This window comes from Ammospiza caudacuta, chromosome 12 (assembly GCF_027887145.1).
Source record: "Ammospiza caudacuta isolate bAmmCau1 chromosome 12, bAmmCau1.pri, whole genome shotgun sequence".
Taxonomy (NCBI): Eukaryota; Metazoa; Chordata; class Aves; order Passeriformes; family Passerellidae; genus Ammospiza; species Ammospiza caudacuta.
The window spans coordinates 15,488,529-15,516,246 of NC_080604.1; the positions used below are offsets into that span (position 1 = coordinate 15,488,529).

General features: G+C 45.8%; 1 protein-coding gene across 10 annotated transcripts in view; it reads right to left on the reverse strand.

Annotated features, from left to right (window-relative positions):
* The window catches only part of CADPS (calcium dependent secretion activator), a 203,784-nt gene that overhangs the window by 161,731 nt on the left and 14,335 nt on the right, over positions 1-27,718 (reverse strand). For 9 of the 10 annotated variants that reach the window (XM_058813144.1, XM_058813143.1, XM_058813147.1 and 6 more), the window contains exon 2: positions 1,856-1,969. In XM_058813144.1, coding sequence (XP_058669127.1) covers positions 1,856-1,969 — 114 coding nt within the window. Of the gene's footprint in view, positions 1-1,855; positions 1,970-21,218; positions 21,345-27,718 lie in introns of those variants that run through there. The other variant, XM_058813149.1, reaches the window with a different exon arrangement.

Below are 27,718 nucleotides of genomic sequence, written 5' to 3' on the forward strand. Positions count from 1 at the left end.
CAGGGCAACAGCAAACGCATTTCTGACCTACAATGTCACCCTTATCTTTTTTTCTCTGCAAAAAGCCAATAATTTCCAAGTAATGAACTTATCCTGCACCATTAATACGTGGACCTTCTAGAAACATCAGCCATGTCCTGCACAGAGATTACCAGTTTCAGCTGTGTGTCTTCCAAGCCATCTTGCAGATTTATAAATCAGTCAATGCTGATTTCTAGATAGCACCTAGCAGAAGGACAGTTAATTGAATAAAACTGAGATTTGCAGGAGCTGAGATAAGCAGAGTGATTTGCACAATGGATCAACCAAGGGGGCACATCTCTGCAGACAAGAAGGGGGAACAATCTCAGCAGGGAACACTGCTCAGGCTCTGAGGGGCAGAGGCTTTCTGTGGCAAGGTTTTGCCTTGTGCCTCTGCAGCTGGTGCCCAGGAGGAGCCACAGAGGCAAGGTTCAGCTGCACAGAAGCTGACAGCACACAGCCATCAATTAAAGGAGAACAACAGATAAAAAGAAGAAAAAGAAAGTTGTGCTAAAGGACACAAAGTGATGCATTACACTTCATGGGGCCTGTTTTAAGCAGGACAGAGCCAGCAGAGAGTCCACTTGAGAACATGGGCTTGTGTACATCTAGTGCTAATCTACTGCTCTTTTTCAGTTTGGTAACTTGGGGCATTTATACAGCACAGGGCTTCTGGAGCTGACAACACTCAGCCAGACCAGCAGTGAAACAGGGGTGTATATTTTGCCTGGTTTTAAGCAGTTTCCTTTTCCTGCCCAGTAATCTTATCTGAACAGATTATGCTGCTCTTGCATCCTAAAACACGGCTCACTCCATCTTGAAAACTTTCTTTGAGAGCACATGTTCAGTGAAGCTATGATGATCCCTTGGCAATTTCTTTTCTGATAAAAGATGTAAATGACTCTTGGCTTCCTTCCTGTACAGAGAATGATGTAGCAGGAACTACTAGACTGGTTCAACAGAGTTAATCCAGAACAGAAGCAGCTGCTGTCATATCCTATAGAGTTACAATTCTCTTCAGTTTTAGTATCTGATTTTTGTCCCCTCTTAGATTGCACTTCTAGCGAAATATTTTATGTAGGCAATTCAAAATCTTCACCTTCAATGACAGAATAGCTCTAGGGACAAAGAGAAGTGGTTTGCAGAAAGTCTAGCAAAACAATAAACGACACTCCTCATAGAAACGACAAGCACGGATTTCCTTCAAAACCAGAAACTCTTTCCTTCTAAGCAGAGATAGAAAAGGCAGCATTATGGGCTGCATACAAAGGCATTATTATTCTTTTGCACAATTATGAACAATGTTTCACATTCTCTGGTATTATCTAGTTTTGTAGATGCACATCCTCCTCACTCCCCCTTTGCTTTGCAGCACTTGCCAGGCCAAAGAGAAAAGACAAGACTCATGCTGAAAATCCCAAAGTCAGTTGGACACAATGCAAAAGCTTCTGCAAGAACTGAATGTGCTGCCCAGATTTCTCTTGGTATTTTTCACGTGGAGCACATGACATTGATTTTACTGGTTTTGCCATCTTCCCTGTTTTAAAATACACAGTTCAAAAGTATCAGGAAATTATTTTTCAGCTCAAAAGAAGGACAGTCTTCCCCTACAAGGAAACACCATGGCATGGGGGTTGCTATGGTTGTTCCATGGTTTACATTCAAACCCTGAACCTCGCAAGCATTGTGACGTACCAGACATCAGACAGAAGCCACTTTGCATTTGCCTTTGCTCCATACTGTGTGATAATGGACAAACCATTAATTCAGAATTCAGCCCCACCTGTGAATAGGAACAAGGACAGGGATTCATAAGAGCATTGCCTCTCCTTACCTCATAGTAGCTCTGGACAGCATTTATAAACGCTTCATCTGCCACAATCTGGGTTTCTCCATTGAGAAAGGCCTGGAAACGATCTTTGATTGTCTGGAGCTGCTGCTTACTTATCTGTAAAACATGCCAAAAGAAGAAAATTGGTCAAAAAAGCTTTATGTACGAGGGACAAAACCCAGTAATTGATTTGCAGTACCTTATTGGGGTGTTTATCACAAGCACCTGAATTCACCCTAAGCATCATTTCTAAACAACTCTGCTGCCACAAAATGCCCACTAGACTTTTACTACTTCAGGTATACTCAATTCAAAAGCAAGCTGCTGTGTGAGTGCTTGCAAGAATCTGTTTTGGTGCAACCCTTTCCCACTCAGCCTCTCCTCCCCTTTAGAAGCAGAGACTTCAAACCAAATGGAAAGCCTTGTAAGCTAGCTGTTGGGTTTTGTTTGGTTTTTGTTTTTCCCCTGCTCATTTTGTTCATTTCTTTTGGCTTTTCACATACAAAACATCAGTCAAAACCAGTGGTGAAAGAATTTAATGTTGAGATCCTATGAGAGCAAACCTGTTCTCCTTTTCCTAGCAAGGACTTTCTCTGCTGTCTCTTTGCTGCTCAAAACATTTCCTGTCCAGGAATAACTTGTATAACCTGTATAACTTACAATTCTAATTCTGTCACAGTGACATCTATAGAAAGTTTACAAGGTTTATTCCAGCCCTGTAAGATAACATGCCATTATTTTTCCAATTTATCTGTCAGTTTAAAACCAGACATAGCTAAAATCCCACCTCTTCAGTTTACAATGCAGACAAAGTCACAGCAGGCACATAAGTAATGCATCAGCAATGCCAGTCTAACATCTTAAGATGTAGACAACACTCATGCTGAAAAACTGCAGGGACTGAAATGTAGCTGGGGCTGGTTTACTGTGGGGTTACCTCACATTCAAGGATAAAAATTAATTTTGACAGAAGGAGGCAAACAATAAGTGTATATTGCAACTTCAAACTTAAAGGGAAAGGAGAGCGGTAAGAATTAGGATAGGTATTTATTGGTGACCAAAAAGTCTAGAGAAGTGTCTTTTTTCCTCATTTGTATGCCAGTGGAAGAAACTATCCCATTAGAATGGAAGAGAATGATAAAATTAATGGTTCTAAGTGTCTAAATGGCTTTGAATAAAGTATAAAAAAACTGCATAGATTCTAACAACTAGAGCATAATGACACCTGGTAAACACCACTAGTGATAAAAAGCAGGAGAGGGACCACTTGGAAAATGCAGGGATAAATATCACTGCAGCTACAATCATGATGTGCTGTGTGGGGTGTTTGGGGACTGCAGTAGTGAACATCATGAACACTGGTATTTAATGCCTCAGCACCATGCTGAGGGGGGTTAGTGAGCAATAGCAATTTGATGTGATAATCTGGGATTATGCAGCTGCTAATGGAGAAGTGTTCATCAAAGTGACAAAGTGAGACTTGCTATGCTCTGCTTTAGAAAACATGGAACAGCCTTCACCATCTTGTGGGTGCTGCAAAGGTGGGTCAAACCCACCCCCAAAACATCAGCCCAGACTTCAAAGGGTGTGACACATGCAACAAAGCTCAGCATCACAGGGCTGCAGTAAGGACCATCCCTTAGCCTGACCCACCTCAGCCTTGAGCCATGAGCCCAGAGAAAAATCACTGCCAAAAACTTACGGCTTTTAGGATGGCAGATCCTTAGGATCAAAAATTAGATCCTATCTGCCATGTCAGGCACCCAAAACCCCTTTGGGGTGTTTGCCAACAGCACCCTAGACCCTTGGACAACACGCACAACAGGCTCCAAACCCATCTGAGCTGATGGAATTGAAAACTGGGTCAATGATAAGAGGAACCAGAGACAATGCAGTGAACAAGGACACCTGTGGCAACGTGCTAGGTCTGTTTTTATTAATCATTTAATTATCTCGAAGAAGCAAAAGGCAAGATGTTAATTAAATGTATTGACAGTTTTGTATTAGCAAGCATTGTGAATGTCAGGAAGAAATTACAGGGCAACACATGCTTTAAAAAAACAAGAAAAGAAACAGGAAAAACTACAGGTAATCTTGAAATCTGCTGCTGAGGCACACAGAAAGACATACTAATAGCACAGCTACTCTCAGCCAAGAGGATTTTCATTTGGGATTTTAACAATATGCATGGCATATTTATTACATTTTTTTGTTCAGGTTATCTCTTAGGACAACCTCCAAAAGTCCTTGCTTGTTCAATTCCTATAATGCCATCTAGCAGCAGTATTCTATCCTCCTTCCTCACTACTGAATGGGCTACCTTCAGAAGGAATGATGCTCCTTGAAATTCCTAGAAATTCCCAATACGCAGCTCACACGCAAGCTCCTGGGGGCTGTGGAAATGAATCATCAGATCTGTCTCTAGGAGAGTGTCAGCTGCCTCCTCCTCAGCCAAGCTGTATGCCAGCTTGTTCCCAATCCAGGGAAAAGGAGATCCTGTCTAATCACACCTGGCTGCAGCACAGTCCATTCCTCAGCTCACAGGACCCTCAGTCTGATACCCCCACCAGACCAGGAGGCAGCAGTGGGCATTGATCCATGGCAGTGCCACTGTGAGGGATGGCATCAAGGAGGCAGCTCATCTGAGACACAATTGAACTGTTGTCATATTAAACTCAGCTTGCAGCACAGCAGCAAACACCTGGTGCAGAAAGCCATACCACAAGGGAGCAGAGGAGACCAGACCTGCAGGTCAACCAAATGTGCCCAACACGATTCACCTCCTATTTTATGCCTCTTTCCTTCCCCATGAGGTGTTGCTGCCAAATCCCAGAAGCAGTTCTGGGGCAGCTGGGAGGCTGCACCTCCCAGCACAGGCTGGAACAAGGCAGGGGGGCAGTCAGCACCAGAATCACTCTCCAGAGCCTTGGCAGTGCCAAGTGATGCCACTAACGCAACCACAGGCTTAAAAGAGCACGTGCCCTGAACACTCAACTGGAAGCTTAGTGCTTTAAACGCAGGGGTGTTATTTTATCTCCTGTAATTAGAGGCACCAGTGATAAGCTAGAAATCCACATAAAGCAAGCCAACAGCTTCTGCAGATCCAGTAAGGCCACTCAGTTACCTTCCACAGGGTGCTCACAAATAGCAGAGAACAGCAGAATTATTTCCACTTGGAGGGACATCAGTACAACACCACTCCCTTCACACCAGCTGTGGCAGCAGGTGAAACCCTGTTAGGCTGCAAGCCCAGCAGGGGTGTGGATGTTGGGGGCACAGCCTCACTGCCTCCCATGCAAACCAGTCCAAGTGCCATCACCCAGGAGAGCTGGGAGTAAACAAGAGAACTGGTGGATTCAAGAGGTTAATTCTCTTTACCTTCCCTCACTTTTCCAAACCTCTCTGATGTCACCTTACAACTGCTTCTCAAGTGTGAGCCATTAAAAAACAAATAGTCGTTTCTGCATTCCAGAGGGATCACAGAACACAGCACTCTGGACCTAAGAGAACTCTCCCATAAGCACACTGTGATGTGCTTATGCAGCAAAGTGTTTTCTAGACCTTTACCTGTCTGGGAGAATTTAAGTTGCCAGATATATTAAGTTGCAGGCATATTAAAAACTGTTATCAACTGAGGAGTGAACTCCTGGCACAGGGACCAGGCACAGCACCCATGGAGCTTTTGGCTTGGCATCCCTTGTGGATTGCATGGCTTTTGATAAGAAGCTTGGCAGATGTCTTTCCCATAACAGATGACATTATGGGAAGAGCTCACCAGTGACTAGACATGGGACCTACATGATTCCTACCTTCTTGGTCTAATTTGTTAAGAAAAACCACATGCCCAGAATTTAGAGACCTGACCAAAGACCCACCTGCCACAAGTAAATCACAATGAATTTACTTGATGCAGATCCCAGCAAACAGAACATCAGCATCTTCAGGACAAACATTCACCAGCAGCTTTCTTGCTCTGTGTTATTTTTGCACATACTCAGTCTGACTCAGAGCCAAGTGCAAACGTGAATGCAGGGAGCCATGGCACCTTCTCCAAAGTGTTCCAGCCAGTGAACAGCTGGCACCATCTCTGCACATCATCTCCAGCCTCCTTCACCTACACCAGGGAAGCACAAGCACTGCAAAGAGGAGCTGTTTGCCACAGAAAACTTCCCTGAACAAAGTTATACACAGCAATGTGCTTCACTGAGCCATCCTCTCTCCAGAATGCTTTGCTGAGTCTCAGCATATAGGAATAGGAATAAGTACAACACCAAAACGGGCCCAGAGAGATTGTAGCATCTCCAGCCTTGCAAATTTCCACAGCCTGACTGCATGAAAATTATCTGGTTGGGGAGGGAGCCCTGCTTTGAACAGGGAAATTGGGCCAGGGACTTCTAGAACTTTCCTGCAACCTCCATTATGCTACAGCTACCATAACCAACAGATGATTTGGAAGGAAGGGCCATCCTAGATTGCAGATTCCTGAATCTGTCAGTAAGTAGCAAGCTGCAGCATAGCACATTCACACCCGTACAGGCACTCAAATTGCTAATAAAGCCCTGGCCATCAATGTGAGGCTGCTGAAATCAATCAGATTTGGGCTCTGTGGAAGGATGTTCCCAAGTGAAAGGCACCCTATGGTTGAGAAGTGACCCCCTTCACTGCCACACGTGAATACCTCTGATCAAGGACTGAATGTTTCAGTGCACTGATGCCTCACAGAGCCCTTGCACACTGCACATCCCTGAGGGTCTTTCCTGCAGGCACGACATGAGGGTGCATCACAGCACTGCAACACATCCCTAATGGCTCAGCCCATCAGCATCATCCATGTCCCAGAGGAATCATTTCAGCTGAGGACTGCAGGTAATTCCCAGGGCACAGACTGCAGGTAATTCCCAGGGCACAGACTGCAGGTAATTCCTAGGGCACAGACTGCAGGTAATTCCCAGGGCAAGCACCTCTGCCTTTTGTCCAGAAAGCCCAGCAGCAGACAGCCATGAGCAGCACTGAGCTCTTCCTGCTTAGGGCACCTGCTGCTCAGGGACCACTGCAGGGAAGGAAGGAGGAATATTTAACTGCTCACTGTGCTGTTGCTCTGGGTTTGGTTTTGTAACATGTAATAAATATTTCATTACTCCTCAGCACCAGGTGATTTAGGAAAAATCTAAACCAACCAAATGAGCATCTCTCATCATTGCTGCTTTTACAGCCAGGAAACCAGTTACAGCACCAGCAATGTGGGAGGGAAGGAGGAGGGAGGAGGCCAGAGCAGCCAAGCACTGGTCTCAGGAGAGAGGCCAGAGGCACCAGCAATGGGCACGAGACTAGAAAGAAAAAATCAGGTTATTTTGCACTAGGAGAATGTATCAGGTTGTCCCTCTGCTGATGCTGATTTCCCTGCTACACGAGAGGGCCACAGGTGGGTGACTCACAGCCCCAGCATTTGAGGTTTTAATTGCAAACTCTCCTGAGCAGATGTGGCTGCTCTGCAAACAGCTGAACACTGCTGCTTTTCACTGCTCACATACACAACCAGTGTTAACTGGCAGTCTCAGGAAACTGTTCCCAGCCACCTAACAGTGCCTTTTCTGGGTGTTTCAGAGAAATTTAATACTTTTTACCAGAAAGAGCTTCTTGTGCTTTGGTTCCTGATAGCCACCATGCATCTTTCCAGGGATACCCTTACAGTCTGACCATATGCAGATCACTGTGCACACACCCACTGTTTTCCTGCTGCCTGTGCAATTCCCTCTTTGTGGGTGCTTGATTTGCTGCCTCTCCCTTGGTCCAGTGCTTTACAGGCCCTGATGAATCCACATTGGCCACCCACTCTCCAGCCACATCATCCTTTGTGAGTGGCAAACAAGAAAAAGGCATGGTCCTGGCAAGCCACCCCAGTGTCACCTACTCCTCTCTCAGAAGAGGTGTCCAGCTGATTTGTGGCAGAGAAAATGACTGCACCACGACCACGGCTGGGTTTGCACACGTGGGCAGTGAACAGCACAAACAACTCCTGCCTGGAGCAGCTCATGCCCTGTCTGCTCAGCCCACCTGTGATGTTGGGGATGGGTCAGAGCCATGGGGATCCTCTGGGAGAAACTCTCCTGCATGCCCACCTGCCCTGTGCTCAGAGATCAGCTGGGTTTGAGCACAAACAATGCAAACAGCTCCGGGGTCCTTACACACCAGCACAGCACCGATATGGAGGTCAGAGACTGAACCAGCCTCTCACTTGAGCAGCCCAAGAACACAAGAACAATATTTCCTGACCTAAGGGTAAATATCTGCTTCAGCAATGTGACCAAAGGGGACAGAAAACCCACTAGAGCAGCCTGCAGAGGAAGAAAGCCCCTTCCTCTGCCCAGCCACAGAGCTAGCACCCAGCCTGCCTCCCCACAGCACCAGCTCCAACCCCTGCCAGGACCTCTCACTACCTCTGTTATTATGAGCAAACTCCAGCAGCCTTGCAGCACATGCAGTGAGTGGTAAATGATTTTGGCACTTGCTGGAACATTTCTCCTGTAAAGAGGCTCAAGAATTGCTGCATAAGTATGGGAAAGCAGAACATCAATCCCTTTGGTTAAGCCAGCTGCAGACACAGAGGCTCTAGATCAAGCAGCGCAGATCTCCTCTTTCCACTGTCCCAGACTACATCCAGTAGCAGATTTATTGGAGAGACAAAGCACAGGCTCCGAGTTGCTCTCTGAAATACATGGATGTGTTTTTTTATCCTCTCAAACCCTGAGTATATTTCTTTTCTATGATTCACTCTGCCAGCTAGGCACACTTTGACATACATGAAAGACCTAAAATGCTATTATGGCTGCTCCTACTTTCTGAAACGCTGTGGTGCACAATGCTAAAAAAGGAAAGCAAACCCAGGATTTGGGACTGGGCCTTGCCATGATGACTTTTCCCTTGTGCTTTCCAAGCTACACCTTCCTTTTTCAACCTGCCACCACAGAGCAAGCCCAGAGGCAGGTACATCAAAAGATACCTTGCCACAGCCTGCTTCACTTGCTGTCTTTGTTTGTACCAGGGGTATCCATCCAACATTCACACACCACCCTTGCATCTCTCCCCTGCAAAGGGTCCCCCTTTTCCATTAACATCACAGAATCAGAGAATTGTTTGGGTTGGAAGGGACCTCAAAGATCATTCAGTTCCACCCCCTCTGTCATGGGCAGGCACCCCTCCCACTAGACCAGGTGGCTCAGCTGTGATTCCAATCAGGAAGTTCTGCTCCTGCCTGCAAGTTTCTTTTTCCTGTGTGTCTCCTCCTGGCTGGTCCCTCCTCTGCAGCTGATGTGCTGGCAAGTAACCCCAAGATGGAGCCACCTGACAAGAGCACAGAAAACTTGGAACTTTTTCCACCTTTTGATCTTATTTTACCTAAGCAGGCCATTAGCAGAGTGAGTCTGTGACAGATCCAACAGAGTAAGTAGCCCTGCTGGGTATCTTTCTGCATATGATCAAACAGATACAGGCCCCTACTTTTTTACTGCTAATAAAAATATGACTTTGATCTTAGAAGAATAGAGAAGCCAGCAGAAAACAGAAGCAAGAAATAGCAATGATGAAATACTAGGCCAGTGACTGAGGATGGGCTGAGGGGTGATTTCTGCTCTGAGGAACCTCCCTGGTGACTTCTGCTGTGCCAGGAACCTTGCCTGGTGAGCTCTGCTGGGTAAAACACATCATGGTGATGTGGCAGCTTCCAGCAGAAAGCCCAGCGTCATGCTGCCTGTAGTAAAAGTGCAGCTGCTCTGTTAATAAAACAGAAAAAACAAACCCATAAAAATACTAGCAGAAATACAGCTAGGAAATAAATCCAGGAGACAGATAGAATGGAGGCTGTGTAGAATGGGCAGAGGGACAAGAAAAGTTCCCCAACACTGGAGGCCCCTTTGGGTGCCCAAAAATCCCTTTACTCCCAGGCTGGATTCTGCAGCTGGATTATCTCCTCCTCTCCCTAGCTCAAATATCTTTCTTATTCCCTCCCAGCTCCAGTCCCTGTCTGATTAACTTCAAGTCCTGAGGGCCACTAACAGAACCATTACACAGCCTGCTCCAGCAAACCCTGCTCGCAAGGGCCTGGCCAGAGGGGCACTCTGAGACATGTTTGCTCTGAGTGCTGTAGGAACTCTCTGTAAATGCTACAGACATGGCTTGGCCTTGCACTTTCACTCCACTAGTGCAGTACATGTGGTACATACAGTGCACTGCTGCTCTGAGACCTCAAAAAATGCTCAACCCAGGAAAAAGGATTGAGGGAAGATCTTCCTTCTCCTCTGGAGCATCACAGGCAGTCTTGGAAAGTAAAATTTTCACTCCTTTTTTTCTGTTGGATGGAAAACAACACATGGTCTATGGAAGCCTGTGAGTGTTAATGTGACACAGCTTCTGAGACGTTACCTCCCATCCTTTCATGCCTCAAGACCTTGGTGTGCTGCAGTGGAGGAGGGAGGTGGGAAGCTGGAGAATTATCACAGGTCCTTCTCCATGAGACAGTCATGTCCAGACCCTTGGAAAAGTCAGAAACAGGCTGGGCTATGATCGTACTAGAATTTATATTTATTTCAGAATATTCTGAGGACAAGTTCCAGAACTTCAATGTTCAGAGTCTGATGGAAAGGAAGTAAAAAAGACAGTTTGGGGTATGGATATTACACATCTATTTCCCAATGGCTGCAAAGCCCTAAGCCTCCTGCTCTGTCACCACCACAGGTATGCAAAACCTCTCATTCAATCACCTGCAATAGATAGCTGATACTGAATTTATTTGATAATAAAAAAAATGTGAAAGATCTCTTGCAAGTGCTACAAGGGAGCATTCAAAAACAATTCCCAGGTGCCCAAAAGAAAGAATGGTATATAAGTGGTGGTTTTACAGCACTGATCAATGGTGGCCAGAACCCCTTTGACCAGGAACACTGCCAGCCCCTCCTGAGGAGTAACTAAGAGCACAGAACCTCTGTGCACCACTTGGGCCAGTGTTATTTGGACAGTTCAGCACTCTGAAAATCAGTCCCCCTTACTGGAGTTACTTAATAATCATCCATAATAATTAACTTAATTATTAACCCTTAATGGCCCCACATATTGTGGGTTTGGAGATCCCAGGCACAATCTAAGGACAGTTACATATCCATAAACTAACTGATCCACAAAGAGGGGTGAGGGATGAGGTGGGAACAAAAGATGGTCTCTGCTGGGGGTTCTGGGATTCAGGCACATCCTTGCTGTCCAACACGCCCCTTTGTCTGATCCCTCTGTGCTGCATTTCCCATTTGTTTCTCTCCATAAGTGGTTACATGCACGAAAAGATTGAGAGCCTCTCACAGACTAGGATGGTGCATATCCAAGAAGAAAAGCAAGCTACATTTAGAGACACTTTTAAATCACTATTTGTACTATTTCCATCTCTGTGTTCCTATTCCAGGCAGACCTTACAGACTGCAGAAGCCAATCATCTTTCCTGGTTAATGTATACAGCTGTTCATGCTGACTTAAAAATATTAAACAATCAGAGCTAAAAGATCTCCTACCGACACTTCAGATGTCCAAACAAGAAACCCAGGCTTCTCTCTATTCTTTTTTAAGGTAAAAAAAAAAAGCACATCTACCATCACTGGTGTTATTTTTGCATCATTTTCATCATTAAACTCTGCCTCTCCTCCGTGTCACAAGCTATTTTAAAAACAGTTCTTACTGAGCTGAAGTGGCAGACAAATGAATGGAGAATCAAGGACTCCTGGTGTGTCCCAGCCTCTGTGAAAATGCTGGTTTCAGCCTGGCAGAGTTAGCAGGGGAGGGAATGTCTTTGATGGGAATGAACAAGATGGCAAGAAATGAAGAGGAGCTCCCAGGCAGACTAGGCTGAAATGGTGAGCCCTGCTGTGGGCACCCCATATGCCCACGCTGCCCCTGCCAAGAGCTGAGGAAACCACCAGCCCCCAAACCAGAGGGCTTCTGTCTGAATCAACATGAAATTGGGCTGCTGGAGCAGAAGAGGAAGCAGATGCAGGTCTGAGCAATATTTCTTTTCCAAAGAAAGCACATTTTCAAAGCAGCCCACTAAGAGACGTGACCTACTACACACCATGGCTCTGGCTAAGTACAGCTTGTCGTGTTTGAAATCTTCCCTTATTCTGTGCATCTGCCACGAGTTCCAAGAAACAAACAAAAAGAAAGAAAACACTCCAGATTTTAAGAAAATCTGTGTAAGAGCCAAATACATCTCTGATCCAGTAGAAGCTGTCTCCTTCAGACAGCACTTGAAAAAGGTTCAATCAATCAGTCAAGCCAGAACAGAATTTGTTTCTAGATGGAAAAACAAGAGAAAAGGTGTGAAACTGTAGTGCACGTCCTCCTCCACCTCACATTTCCTGCTAAAGTGAGTAATATCAGATTTTACAAGGGCATGTTGTTTGGAGCTGGAGGAGAAAGTTTAGTTAAAGGTAGTTTGTTCTGAGGCAACAAACTACTGCAAGAAAACAGCATTTCAACTTTCCATGCCCACCACCAGGCAGAGACATGGGAATATACCTTCACAGGATGGCTGGGATGTACCTGGAATAGCTAAGAATGTCTGTCTGCTCCTTCAAAGACATCTGGGAAATTCATCTGCAGTAGCATCATTCCACTGGGGTAATTTACTATTATTTAAATAAAAGAACTGTTAAAATTATCCAGTTAGTTTCCCACAGTTCTAGTCTTTGGAGCCAGTTTCTGTAAGGAGGCTGAAAACAAAGGGGCAAATCTTGCAAATTATCTGAGGCATCACAGAGATGGGATGGAAGCCCCATGGGGACACAGCCCCAAGGGTGGTTTCGTGCAAGCAAGTGCTCAGATTTCCAGGCTTGGAGCACATTCACTTGACAGGGAAAGCTGGAGGAAGCAGTGACCTTTTCTCAGCTTTAGGCTGTAAGCATAAATGAAACCCAGCTAGGGCAGTCATGGCACACACACAGCCTGTGTGCAGTGTGGGTAGGGCCCACACTGGCAAAGGGACAATTAGCTGCTTGCATGAAATTAGGCATGAAGGCTTTCAAGACAAGGGAAAGGCCATTTGCTGGCTGACAGGCTCTGGAGTGTGCAGTGATCAGTCTGAGCCTTCCAACCCAGGGAGATGCCCTGGGGAAGCAGTGCAAGGACAGGGGTGAGCACCTGAGGTGGGCACAGCTTGGCACTGGGACCTTCCTCATGCAAACCCCACTGGTGAAATGAGAGAATCAACACCACAGCCATGACTGAATCATCCCTGGGGACCTGGCTGAGGCAAGAGGGACATCCTGGCTCCCTGAGCAAGCAGCCCTCTGCCCTTGGTGCCTCTGGCCATCATACTGGCTGTCTTTTGCCTTTTACCTCCTGCCAAGTTTAATTAGAGCTAAAGAACCCCAAAGCTGCCTGCTGTGACCCAGCACCAACCACCCAGCCCCAGCAGCAGCACCCAAGTGCACAAATCCTTCATGTTGGCTCTGGGGCACAGGGAGCAATGCAGCCAGACCTGGTCTGATCCAAACACCTTCCCATCAGCCTGGAGACACAGCACTGGTAAACTGGATGTAAAAAACAAACCAACCAACCAACCAACCAACCAACCAACACCCCAAAACACCTAAAAAGTGCCTTTTTCTGTACACCTGATGGCCTGTGGGGCTTTTTTTGGCCAAAGGTTAGAGATATTAGTTTGAAACATCCAGCTTTCCTAACAAACCCAAAAGTTTGGTACCACTGCTGTAATGCCTCAGTACATTAACTCTCTAAAGTCTGGCAATTTTCAACAAAGCAGTTGCACATGGCCCTACATAAAAATCCTCTCCAAAAACACATGCCCACACATTAAAAACTCTCATTTAAGCCAGGAAAGCTGTTTTAAGGATTCCTGTGAAGTGTAGAGTATTGCAGGATGTCTCCAAAAGAAGAAAGATTCATTTTTCTGCTTTGGGCTTGAGGCAGAATAATTTTAAGGGCTTTGAGTGAATGATGAGCTCTGTGCATTTCTGCTGGGAGGGTCAGAGCCCCCTGCTATCCTCTCCCCATCAGATGAACTGTCTCTGCTCCTCATTTACTGTGGGTTGTGCAGAAGGATTGCAAGCTGATGCCACAAGAACACTGACCTGCAGCAGAAGGGGATGTCACAGATGGAGTAAATATCCTCTTCAACACACCCCCAGAATATGTTGTCCAAGCTCAAAATCCAGATTTCCTATGTGTCTTATACTACCTTACAGTGGCTAAAAGATCCAGGAGGAGGGAGGAGAGCAGGCTGTGCACAAAGAGAGCAGAACGTTGTCCCAAAGAGCAGGAGGGAAGAATTGCCTGTTGCAACATCAAGTAATGAGTTTGCCTATACATTAAGAGTTCAAGCTGAAACCGCCCCCCCAAAAGGCAGCAAAGCTACTGCAGAACTGAAGCATATAATTTCAGAGGAGTGCTTATAGGAGCAGAAAAACATGTGGGCATACAGAAAAAGACAAACTAAAATTATTCTTTATAAAAGACAGTTGTGCTAGCATTTGCCTACAGCACTCTCTATCCTGGAGCTTCCCTTCTGCTTCTAGAAGGCCTGCAAGAGATCACTGAAACCATAACAGCCAAAATCATAAAAAAAAAGGAAAATAAGCTCCACAATTGAGGACAATGCATTGAATCAATACTCTCATTTTCCTCCTCCCAATAAGTGTGAGGAGTGAGCTATGTCCTGGAAACACAGGTCTGTGCAGGTGGCAGATCCCAGAGCTTGGTGGCAGCTGAGCCACATTACTCCATGTTACTCTGATCCCATAAAACAGATCTCACAGTATGCTGTACATGCACAGACAATCCCACCTCACCTCAGCCCACAGCATGGATTGCCTTTTTTATTTTTTTTTAACTCAAACATTCCTATTAGAAGCTCAGCCTACGCTGAAGAATTAGAGATAACTGGTACCCGCAGAAATTGGAAGGAAAAACACCAATCTTAAATATTGCTTAAAGAAAAGCTGTAGAACTCAGGATGTGGGAATGCAGTCACTTACCTGAAAATGCCCCAAAATATTTGAATGAAAGGAGCTTGGAGTTTCACTCCTGGTGCTGATTGCTGGGCCAGCACTAGCACAGGCAGCGATGGCTTCTCCTCTGGCATGACACATGCTGCAGAAGGGGCCCACACAGCCTGCTCCACAACAGGCAGCCCTGATTGACAGCTGTCTCAGAGACAAATGCTTTCTCAGCCCTCTGGAACACTAGCAGCCTGGATCAGCTTCCCAGGCAGCTGGATGAGGGAGTAGGCATGCTGGAAGATGGGCAGGGAGCCCACGGGGTGTGCAGGTCGAGGATGCCAGGTACCAGCTGCACTGGCTCGTGCAGCTCCTCTGGCCTCAAACATCATGAAGAAGAGACCAGGCTGAACTGTGACCAAGAAAGCTGGGCCAGGCTGGGGCGTGCACAAAGGGGAAATGCCAAAAGCAGCACAAACAAGCCTGTTCCCTTTCATTCCACGCTGGCAGGGCTTCCTCCAGCAATGCCAATGATACTTTGCCATCCAGCCCCTCCTTGTCTGCAGTTTTCAAACTTCAGAGTTTTACACACAATGGTTTCTTGAGTGGGCAAGTATCCTGCCTACACTGACAAGAGAAGGAAAAACTGGTGGGAAACTTTGTTCCACCTCCAACTCATTTCCAGCCAGGTTTCTGCCCTTGGCTTGACCCACGCAGCAGAGAAAGCTGCCAGACCCAGCTGAAACCCTGGCTGTGGGCTTGGGAAGTCAGATATTGTGCATGTTGTAGCAAACAAAATCAGCAATAAAATCTTCCTCACTAGGAAATATTGGGAAAAAAAAAATGCCAGGGAAGCTGGCAACAGAAGTCACTTGAGAACTTCAGCACTCCTGCCCATCAGCTCCAGGCCTGGAGAAAATACTTTTGCCTTCACTGCCTAAAAGCCCAAGTGTTTACCAGGAGCAAAGTTCCCCAAACCTGAATGCAGAACTGCTGGGCACAAGTCACTCCTTCTGGCTGACGTCTGTCTTTGCAATTTCATTTTCTCTCTGATGTTATCTCCCAGGATGCACTAAAGCTCCCCTTAAATTTAGGTGGCAAATAGAAATTTTTATTTCCTTTTATCTTTTGAACTGTGACTACTTCTTTACAAACCATGCACTATTTTTGAGCTTTCTGATTAATTCCTTAGACATTTTTTACAGAAATGTGCTTTAAACATGCAAAGCAAATCCCAATTCTTCCTGGTACAATGGAGAAGCAAAGAAACTGAAGATAACATCAGGAAAAAAAAAAAAACAACAAAGAAAGACAGAAGCCTTTGCCACATTGCAGGCTAACAGCAAGAACATGATAGAATAAAGATGCTTATCTGAGCAACCCAGAGCCTGCACAACATGAGTCAGTAAGAGCAAGGTACCCCTCAGTCCGTTTGGGAGACCAAGGAGATTTCTGAATGGGGCTGGTAGCTGAGCCCTCTGCTAAGCTGTGCAGAAATCCTCTTTGCCTACAGGCTGACATTTGGGTGGGTGACCGAGGCTGCATTTCCTGCTCAGGGGCTGCTGCTGAAGAGAAAACAACATACCCTGTGGCTATGGAGGGCCACAGGGAAAGCCTCTGAAGCACTGTGTCAAAGGCTGGAATTCAAAAAAAGACTTTTCTTCCCTTATTCTTGGTGCCTGAGAACCAGCATTAACCACCACCACACTCCTCAGCTTTACAGGCTCTTCCCAAGAAAGAAAATAACAGAACATTAAGCTGGCACAGTACTTATGAAGTGACAGCAAGACCCCTTGCAGTAAAATCTCTGTGTGATGCAGAAGGAATTACCCCCACAATTTCACTCCTGTCAGACAGCAGAGCACAGCACAGGGGGTGCTGTGCTGCTGATGCCAAGAGTGTGATTTCCATTAGTGTTAATAGGAACTACTGACAGAAGCAGCCAGGAAGCCAAAAAGCCTCCAGTCCTGATGAGTGCCTTTGATGAGTACAGAACTGCATTAAGTCAGTCCCAGCAGCTGCACCAGGCAAATGTTCATGGCTGTGAGCATGAGAAAAGAGCTCAGGCTGCAAAGAAGGGCTGGATCTCAGCTGGGATGGGGCACTGGAGCAGCACAAATGCAAGTGAAGTGCCAGCAATGGCACAAGCCAAACCCCACTCCAGTGTCCACGTGGCTGTGGGTCACAGTCCTCAGGAGCAAGTTTGAGGGAACCAGGTGGCCACTGCAGCATTTCTTGCAGCTACTCATGAACAGCCACTGCCAACAACCACCAGGCTCCTTGGGGTGGGGCACTGAAAAGCATTTCTACCTCCAGTGGAAACATAAGATAGTTCAAGAAAGTATAGGTTTCAAAAAACCAGGGCTTGGGATCAGAACACGACATTAAAAAAAAATCAAAAGGTTGGCCATGAGAAATCTGCATGCATGGAAGAACACAGGCTTAAAATTTAAGGATGTTGTTTTGGTCCCTACTAGGGTCCAGCAGTTCAGACTGAGAGAAAAGGCCATCATTAAAACTATCACTTCAAGTTATTGAAGATTTTTGGATAAGCAAAGGCCTAGAGAAAATTCATCCCCAAGATGTGTAAATAGATTTTTATTAATTAGAGAAAAAGCCAGATACAAATCAGAATCCCCTGAGAATGGATAAACTAGATGCCAAGGTTATTTTAATAAGCAGGTGCTGAGCTGGTGGTGGCCATCTCCCCAGTGTGCCACACGAGGCCAGTTGCTGGCACAGCCTTGGCACCTACAATTTGCAGCAAAACCATCAGGTCTCCCAGAGGATCCCCTGCCAGTTCTAAGTGCCTACCCACCATCTCCACCACTCGTTTCTCATCAGCTCTCACACACAGCAACAGATCATTTCATCCTGTTACTTATGCCACAGAAATTTAGATTCGAGGAAAAATAGGCATAACAACATTCCATCATTTAAGCAACCAACTTAGCTGACAACATCAAAATTCTGCAAGAGCAACAGACCTTTAATTAAACTAACTAGCCCTGGGCCAAAGAAAGACTTCTTTCCAGCTGATTCATTTGATAGGAGGTGATGGTGCCACAATCACTGTCACAACTCAAAGCACTTCTGAGTATTTGCCCACAGCCCACTCAAATCCCTTTGGCTGCAAATGCCTCTGCAGAAGCCTGGGCTGCCCAGGCACCTGCATTGTCCTATTCACACCCAGGTCAGCTCCAGGGCCTGTTTCTGTGCTGACAACCTGAGACTCATAGCCTCCCTGTACCATTTGGTGCAAAAGGAAAATAACAGAAAATCCTACCAGGCCTAGCCCCAAGGTACTCATAACTCGAATAATTTCAGATGGTAAGCCAGGAGCAGTCCCCTTCACAGGGCTGTGCCAAGGACACAAGTCTGTGTCCCTTGGGCAGGGACTGATGCTGAGCTCTGGAAGGGGAGCCCAAGCTTGTGCCAAGAGGGTTTGGACAAGCTGGGCACAGAGGAGAGAGACAGCAACTCCTCCCACCATACCCTGTGCACTTGCTGCCCTCAGGATTGCCAAATGCCTCAGGAAAATCCAGATTCTTCACAGGAGCTTAGTGCTGCAGGGAAGAGACACAGCTCTGTACAACCCAAAACGATGCTCCATCATGCGGCACTGCTCCAGCCCACACAAGGCTTCATCTTCTACTACACACTGAAGTGAACTGCATTTTTTGATGTTTTTTTTTTTTTCTTTTCTTCTGGAAAGAAGCTAATTAGAGTGGAAAAGATCTCTACGACTTTCACATATACAACTCCTGTATTTCAGACTTTAATTTGTGTTATGCAACTACCACACACACTGTACTTAAAATTATATAGCATGCAACCTAATCAAACACCACTAACAGCACCAGGTACTTAAATCATGCTGTGATAAACAAGGAAAATGATTTTGTGTAAGCATGGCAAATTCTCCCTTGGACCTTGGTCAAAGGTACCACCAATTATCAGATTGGTAAAATGCATCTGTTATTTAGGGTAATGGCTTAACTTTACATGCAAAGTGCATGGCTGGGGGTGCACTAAGTGCTCACACAGTGCAGGGAAAGGGCACCTTGGTGGCACTGATCACCCAGGGAACCCCTGAGAAGGGGAGCAGGAGTAAGGCAACAAATGTGAGCCCAGGGCAGGGCTGTAAGAAACAACAAGCTCCCTCAGGAAGGCTTTGAGGACAAGACTCCTCAAAGTATGGAAAGATCTGCTGAAAAAAAATTAAAATAACTCATTCCCACTCACATTCATGACAAGAAATTAAAAGGATGTGTTACAGCAAGGGAGTCAGTCTGATACTGGAGAAAAAGCCCTTTAGGATGCAGATGCACAGAAGGAGCTGACCCAGGAACTCATGTCCCCACATCCCCAGTGGGACCAGCTGCTCAAGGGCCACCAGGAACAACCTGGGCATGCTCAATCCAGCTTTAAGAGAGGAAGATGTTCAGATAGCCCTATTTTTTACAGGATTTCTCCCCTTCCCTCCAGCTGCCCTGCCATACCTCACAAGAGGCATCCTGCAGCCAGTGCTGCTCTGCAGCAGCCCCCGCAAGAGGCACAGGCTATATTTATTCTGGTACATTGCAGTGGGAAGCTTTAATCTGTGTAATCGCCTCAGAGAAGATTTCATTCAGTGAGGGGAAAGCAATTACTGTTTCATTTGCAACCAGTTGCCTTCCCAGGGTCTTAATCTATCAGAGCTGGAGGGTCCTGTCAGCCCCTGCACCTGTCTGGGCAGTTTTTGTGAGACAGGTTTATGTTTCTGATAAAAGCACCTGCCGATACTCAAGGTTTCCAGCCCCTGTTTGAAGCAGTTTTTCTCCTCCCAGATGCTACTGCTTTTATCTGACAGCATACACCCTGCATGAAGAAAACAACTGGATATAATCCTAGATTAAAGGGATTGTAATGCAGAATTAAATACAAGCACAACCCTTCATAGGGTTTGCTGTCGTCATCCAGCAAGCACAGAGCTGGGCTCTTTGGGAGGTGGTCAGATGGTGCTGGCATTTCAGATAAGTCTCTGCAGCTCCTGACTTCTCCAGACAGGCATTACATCTCCCTACAGAGGTGGGAGGGGAAAAAAACACACCTAAAATAAAAAAACCACAAACTAACCCAGCAATAAAACAAACAAATCTCGGTGCTTCCATACAATGCTGCATTAAAATCCCTTTAAGATTTCACTTCAAAAACTAGCAACTGAAATCCAAATTCTCAGCAGGACTCTGCACATGTTGGAGCTGATGCACCTCAGTGCTAGGAAGGTTTGTGGTCCCACAACAACCATACAGGAACCAGAGGAAGGTAACTGAGGCTCAAATCAGACAAGAAAAAAGTCCCAAGGAAAGAACATTCACTGTCTACTGCAGCAAGGACCACAATAGCAGACCAATGCAAAAGCCCCCCAGGAAATCTTTATGACTTTATCTTATGTCAGGAAAGACACCATATACCCATATGCACAGCTGCATGTTAAAAAAAAAAAAAAAAAAAAGAAAAAAAAAAAAGAAAAGCACTTTAATCTTCTGCTTTTTCCAGCCTGGCAGCCAAAGCAGTTTGACATGATAAAGAGACTTGAGAGTTGTGAAAACTACATATTAAAAGGAGAAAATTTCTAACTGTCTTTCTCTTGTAAATTGTGGCAGCCAAAAAATCCAACCCTAAAATAAAGATGTGCCTGAAGGTAGCAATTTTATAATCAGCAACAGAATGATTTATATCACTGCTGTCATCTTTGTTGGGGAAAAGGAAGCCAGGTATTGTGATCATTAGCTTTTTGATACAGATGATATTTTTAAATGAGGAAAAACACATGCATTTTAATCAGGAACTGAAGGAAATTGCCCCAAAATACTAACAGAAGAATCTGCGGCTCACGCCAAGATTTGCAAACACAGGAGATGAATATTAAGGTGACAAACATCATCAGTGACATCCCAGGCTGCTGCATATCCCTGGGTACATGTGTGGGAGCTCACTCACCCCAACATGGGATCCCACACCCTCCCACAATATACATCCCCATGCCACAGGGGGATGTATAGAAATTTTCTCCTTTTAGAAAATTTCCTTTTAGAAAATTTAGAAAATTCCTAGTTAGAAATTTTCTCCAGGCACAGCCTGGGAGCTGGTCCCATTCCCAGTGCAACCTGCGCTGGTTTCCAGGTGCTGGTGTCACACAGCAAGGAGCCACCACTGCTCCCCAGAGTGCATCTGGGGCTCCCCAGTCCCACTGAGGGCAGGCACAAAGCAGCACCCCTGGGTACCACTGAGACACAGCAGCACCAGGCTCTTCTCTTAAAAAACACAACAAAGAGCCAAGATGTTACTGCCTCTTTTCCCCAGACAAGTTCCAGAAGCGAAGCCTGGCCTACCTGGTACTCCATCTCTGAGCTGCTGCCTGTGCCTTGGCAGACACACATGAACTCACGCGTGTAAAAGAGAGGAGGCTGCTGCTGTCAAAGGATTAAAAATGCAACAATGTGGCTTCTCATGCTTCCATTCCCCAGTGTAACCATAATCACATTTGTTGCTGAGAAGCAGGAAACTGTTTTCAGAGACCAGTTAACACGCAGGCTTCCAAAGCCTGGGTGATGTGACAGCAAGGGCAGCAGCACAGGCTTTCTTAAGCCCAGTGGAGCAGGTTTGAAATTGGGATGCATTTTAAAACCACAGAACAGAATGTCCTGCAGATGACATCAGCAGCACATCAAACTTCACTGAATGTTTGTGGAGAGGAACAGCAGAGAAAGCACTGAGAGTGCTCAGCTGAGATGGAAAGTCCTTGTACAGGAATTCCAAACCAAACAACAAATCTCTGGTCACAAACACCCTCAGAGCTCAATACAGATGAGGAAGAAGACAGGGATTAAGTCTAAAAGGCTAATTTTTGCCTCCTGCCCCCCTCTATTTTAATAGAATACAGCAAAGATTCAGCCTGTATTGGAGTAAGTTTTGTTTATAAATCCCACACAATATGCAAAAAACCTCTCCTCTAAAGAAGAAGCTGTGTCACCTCCCAGTTCACAGCTTGCACTGACAGCCATGTAATCTCAGCCTGGGTACAGTAGTTTCAGACCTTCAACAAGGATTCCTCAGCCTGACAAGGCTGTGCTGAGCATGTCCAGCAGTCCAGCACTGTGCCATGCCTGTGGGAGTAGCCAGCAGTCATTCTGCACCATTCAGCTCATGGATCAGCAGTCCTGCCTCTCAGCCTGAGTATTTCTGGCCCTGTGGGTCTGCAATTCCTCCGTGCTGCCTGCCCTCCCATGTTTGCCATTGAAAAGCGCTGATAGCACCACAAGTTGCACTGTTTTCTGAAAGCGACTCTAATTAAGTATAAAAGCAAGTCTAATTAAGTATGGTCTGCTCTGTGAATCCCCTGGGAAGACAGAGGAATACCATCAACCCTTGCATCCAGCCATTCTCCTTTTGCTTGGTGTAACCAGCTGACAGCAGATGAAGCCCTGATCTGAGCTCCAGGACGTGCAACACAGAGGCACATGCTGGGCAGAAGGTGCCAGGTAGTGAAGGGCTAAAACACCTCTCATCCTCTACACCCCACTGGGAACAGGACTCTGCCATCCATCCTTCTGCCAACAAATCCTCCCTATCTCTGTTAAAATCACAGCAGCGTCCTCAGGCACACCCATATCTCATTTTTGAGGTTTCTGCAGGAAGCTGTAGGTATGAAAGCAGTCAGGATCAGGTCTGGAGCATCCTGGGGCAGGGCCTTTCCCACAGCCAGGCAGAGAGCTTTTCCCTGCTCTCCTCTTTCATCTCTGCATGACAGAGAGCACAGACCACAGGTGCTCACCAGGGAATTCATCCTGCTCTGTGCAATGCTGCTAATGATTAAAAGCTAACAACAAAACCTCCAGTGAGGCAAAGAGAACCAGAGCACAGCCCCAAAACATCAGTCACTACAAACATGCCTGAAGCTCAACACGTGGGGCACATTTAAATTTACTTTTCTTTAATTATGAATGAATGTGGGTTTATTTGGTGTTTACTTCAGGGCAATAATAAAAACACACTCAAAATTATAAATCCCCCTGCAAAGAACCATCACCAGTGTTTGCCCACCTTGACCACCTGGTTCAATGCAAGCACATGGAGATGCAACTGAATGTCAAATACTGACAATTTTCATGCCTGAAAGGGGGAATTTTCCTTACGTTCTATCCTTACACACTACAGTGTGCACTCTCAGTAGATGACCACCTAAAACCCCTTAAGTCACTTATTCTTTTGCACCTATTTATTAAACCAAAGGTTGAAAAGAAAAAAGAAGAAACCCCACTCAGGAAGGGAACAATGTAATGAAGCACTGCTTGAATTCATCAGGACAATTGAAAATCATAGCTCTGATCTTGGGTTGCAATTGATTAGTTATAAATACACAGCACCAAAGGTACCAGGACAAGGAAAGAGCTTTTTTGGAACGGCACAGGAACAGACCCCAGAAGCAGAGCCCTAAGTGGCCACTGAAAATGGGAGATACTTTCCTGCTCACAGTGGACAGAAGGGAGAATGGTATCATTAAAGCCCACATTGCATCTTAAAGTCCTTGGAGGAAAGGGGAAGAGGTACTTCATATTTCTATAAAACAATTAGTATTGACAGAATGGAGTATAATACAGCACTCAGAGCAGAGCAGTAATTAACTATCCAGCAGCTTGCTTACTGGATGCAGAGAGGGAGCACTGAGGCAGCAATTAGAGAGCAGAGAGGCAAGGCAGGCACATGGCTTTGCTCTAACGAGCAAAGCTGTCTGCTCAGGTGCCCTTAGAGACATCCCATACCCCACACCCAGCATCCCTGGCACAGTCACTGGCATCTCCCTGGGCACAGTGAAGGAAGAGCTGGCAGCCAGCAGGGATTTGGGAGCACCTTCCCGGCACAGGTTGTGCTCAGCCTCTTCCCCTTGCCTGGGTTCCTCTGTGCCTTCCAGAGTGTGGCTATCAGCCAAGCAGAGAGCTCTGGCCACAGACAGCATCAGGGATGGAAAAGTACCACCAACAGGGGATGGTGCCTGGGAACTGATCTGCAAGATGCCACATACCATCAAATGCTTTTGCACTGAAGCTCAAGGCAACTGGTTTCAGCACCTTTCTAATTTGCAAATCTCTGAATAATCCTGAAAATTGAAGCCTCGGGGAGAGCTGGGGCTGCTTGCATACCTGATGTCAGCCTCATGAGGCTTAGCTTCAAACATCTTTGGGGAGAAAAATATTTGCAGTCCAGTTTGAGGTCTTTCACATTGAGAAAAATGTGCCCAAACCTTCAGCATTTCTCCCCGCAAACCCAAGAGGTACCATGGATCTGTTTCTAAACAGCTACTCTTGGGTAGCCCTTGCTCTCCTTGCTCTTCCTTATTCCCATCTACTGGGGGAAGTGTCCCTGCACAGTCCAAAGGCCCTCCTTGTCTCTGTAGGAAGGTGAAGCAGAAAAAAAATGGTGTTTCTGCTTCAAGAGGAGCACGTTCCTCCCACCTCTCCTCAGCTGTCCTCTTCCCTTTCTTCCCTGTTTTGCCACAGGAGTTTCCCAGCACTGGCTGGCGATGCTTCTCAGCAGGGCAGCCACAAACACACAGAGAACAGGTCCATGTAAAGCCAATGCATTTACACCCATGCACGTGCTTCTGGCAAACAGCTCACAAGTTGGGCTGACATAAATGATGGAGTACAAGAAATAAAGCTCTTTCCTGCTGTGACATTTTAAAACAATTCAGCAGGCTTTTCACACCAGGAAGAGCCAGGGCTGTGTGTGCAACGAGGAGTGAACGTGCTGCAGCTCTGTGCGTGGCTCCAGAGGCAGAAAATTACTCTGCAGTGATGCAAGCAACTGCTTCATTCCTGATATCCCTGAAACAAGGACAGAAACTGGACCAGCAAGGGTTTCACAAGGACACCATTCTCTGCTGGGTGTGGGTGCCAAGGCTCTGTAAGGATGAAGGGCACAAAGGACCCAGAAGACATCAGGCATCACTGGGCCAGAGTGAGTACCAGAATCACTAAGTCATCCTTGCTGGCTAGACCAAACTCTCACAGTGCAGTAAAAGGTTATTTAAGAAATGGATCTGAATTTGGAGGCAACGCTAATTTCTGGATACTGAGACTCTGAATAAGCTTGCTAAGGAAAGCAAGGCTGCCACAGGATCTCCTGCAAGTGCTTTAAGATATGAGACCTGCTAAGAGATGACAGTTTAGCATCCAGACTTTCCAGAAACCAGAGCTACAGAGACCTTCAGGTCAAAGGCACAATTCCCACCCAGGTGATGCCAAACTTCACCCAGTATCCAGAGCAGCGGCTATTACCCTGCTACCTTCTCCTGAGAGCAAATCAAAGAAGGCAGTTGGAAAAACCTCATGGTTGCCAAGTACAAACCTTAAGATTTTGGACACAGGAATTTAAGGCAGAATCCTGACAAGCCTTTTGTCACACTTCTTACATGGGACACAGTACTTGGACCAGTTTGCTGTCACTCTATGCATGACTTTACTCATTTTAGCATCGGCAGCACTCCCTCCTAGGCTTTGTGGCGGCAGGGACCAGCGCCCTGTGCACCAGCAGGATACCAGGGAAGGAATAATGCATTTTCTAAAGAATATCACTGAGTCAAATAATCTCATCAGCTCTGGGGAATCTCAGCTTCAGAAGTCACAGCAGCTGAGGACAGACAGTGTCACAAAGCTGACGATACATGAATGACAGAGCCATTTAAAAGCAGAGCACTTTTTATTTCTTCTCTTCCCAAAATGCCACTGTCAATCCCAATGCACAAGAATGAGAAAGCTTTGTTTTCACTGGAATGTTCCACCAGCAACCACTGGCTTCCTACAGCATAAACAAAATAAACCAGATCTTGCCCCCGATGCAAACAGTCATTTTTTGGTACTGACGAGTCACTGCTTTCCCTCACCTCAGCATCCCAGCTCATATTGGTAATTTATATCTAAATTATTTCAAAAGTGGTGCCTGTTTTCACAGCACAATTAATGCAGCAGCAGGTAACAGCCAACACACAACTCCTGCCAAAACAAATGTGCTGGTTTCATCTTGGGACCTTTTCCTCTGCTGATAGAGCTGAATATTGCTCCACTAGCATCAACAGGGGCAAAATAAATCACAGATTAAAAACTGACAGCAACAAACCAAAACACTGTGGTCCTGCTGCAATAGTTGATAAATCCTATCTAGGTATCAAATAAGCTCAAAAGGAGAGGGTAAAGGAAGCCAGCAGGGTATGGAATAAAATTTGGCAGCTGTAATTCTGCTGCCAGAAAGGCAGTGGGGCAGGACCATGTCTGGATGGCATCGATTGCAGCAGCAGCTTCAAGGCACTCAGGGCATCCTGCACTACTACAGAGAGCAAGCAGCTCTCCCTCACTCTCTCCTTGTGCAGATGAATTTAGGAAGGGAAGAAATTGGGAATCATTATTGTGCCACAGCTCTGAAATACTTTCCCTGTGTAGGCAAGAAACTGCTCCCATCACAAAAAGTATAATTTCGGTGTGCGTGTGCATGAATGCACAAGGTAAGAACTAAAAATAGAGGTACCCTATTTCCATGCATCAAGTCAGCAGGTACAGAAACATCATAAACAGTGATTCAGCAGTAGCCTGCATGATGCAGGAGGTTGTTTCTTTGCCTCTGCCTCCCTGTTTGTAGCCCTTCCCACCTCTGCTGAGTTACCAAGGCCCAGCAACTCCCAAGAGCAATGCCCAGAGCTGCCTTGCACAAAGAGCCCCAAGCCCCACGGGGCCCAGGGAGCCATGAGGACTCACTGGCTGCTTGGCTCCCTTGGGAAGGGGGTGATGTGAGGTGCCTGAAAATGCTCTTCACACAAGGTCCCGCTCTCAAGAACACTCTCAAGAGAGTTTTTCTGTCTACAGAAGTTTGTCTAGTGCAGAGTCTACCTGCTAGCATTTTTTTAAATAAGATAGATGCATAATTTGCATTTTTGCTATTTTTTTCATTAAGCTTCTGTGTCATATCTACAAAATGTGATCACTCAAACTGCATGCAAAGAGGCACACAATGTACAATTAGAGTGTATGGCTAAAATTTCTGGTGCAAAATGGTACTGTGACTCCATAAACACCTCTGAAAAATTGCACAAGATGACACCAAGGACATTTTTTGAATCCTGAGATTTGTTACATAAACAGCTACGACCTTGTACCCATGGTTTCAACAGGGACAAGCTGGTTTTTTTGCTGATTCTTAACCCAAAATTTTTCGTTAATGTTTGCTTGAAAAGTCAGAAGCAGATACAAGAAAAAGAGAATGAAGAGTAGGAATTTCATTTACATTTCATAAAACCATAGCTAATCTTTTCAAGCAGAAATTTTAAAATACTTCAGTCTTCCCACTGCCCAAGCTCTGTCATTCCCCCTTTCAAACACAGCAAAGTCTCCCAAGCATCCAGGTGAGCAAATCCCTTCTCCAGCCCCTGAAATCCTGAGACTAAATCTATCTTTGAAGGGCTTCCTTGTACAGCTGTAACTTACCCCCACACCATTCCTAGACAGCGTAACTAACCAAGAACAATTAAAGTGCTCAAGGATTTCAACTTAATCTCAGAATGCATTAAAGTCCTTTCTGCTCTCACCTTGACATACTTTGAAGTCTGGATGATTTGCATTTTGATGTCTAATTGAAATGAGGATTGCTGCCTGACAGACCTTAATCTTCTCAAAAGCATGGTTGCTCCTCTCTCCCCAAAGCAAATATTTATCACAAGTTTCACCTTGAATATAGGTCATAGCATTGCAAAGCAAGTAATCAGAGCTCTTTAAAAAAACCAAAAACCCAAAAAATTACCACAAAGATTCTGTCCAGGTAAAAAAAAAACAAATTCAAAAGGCAC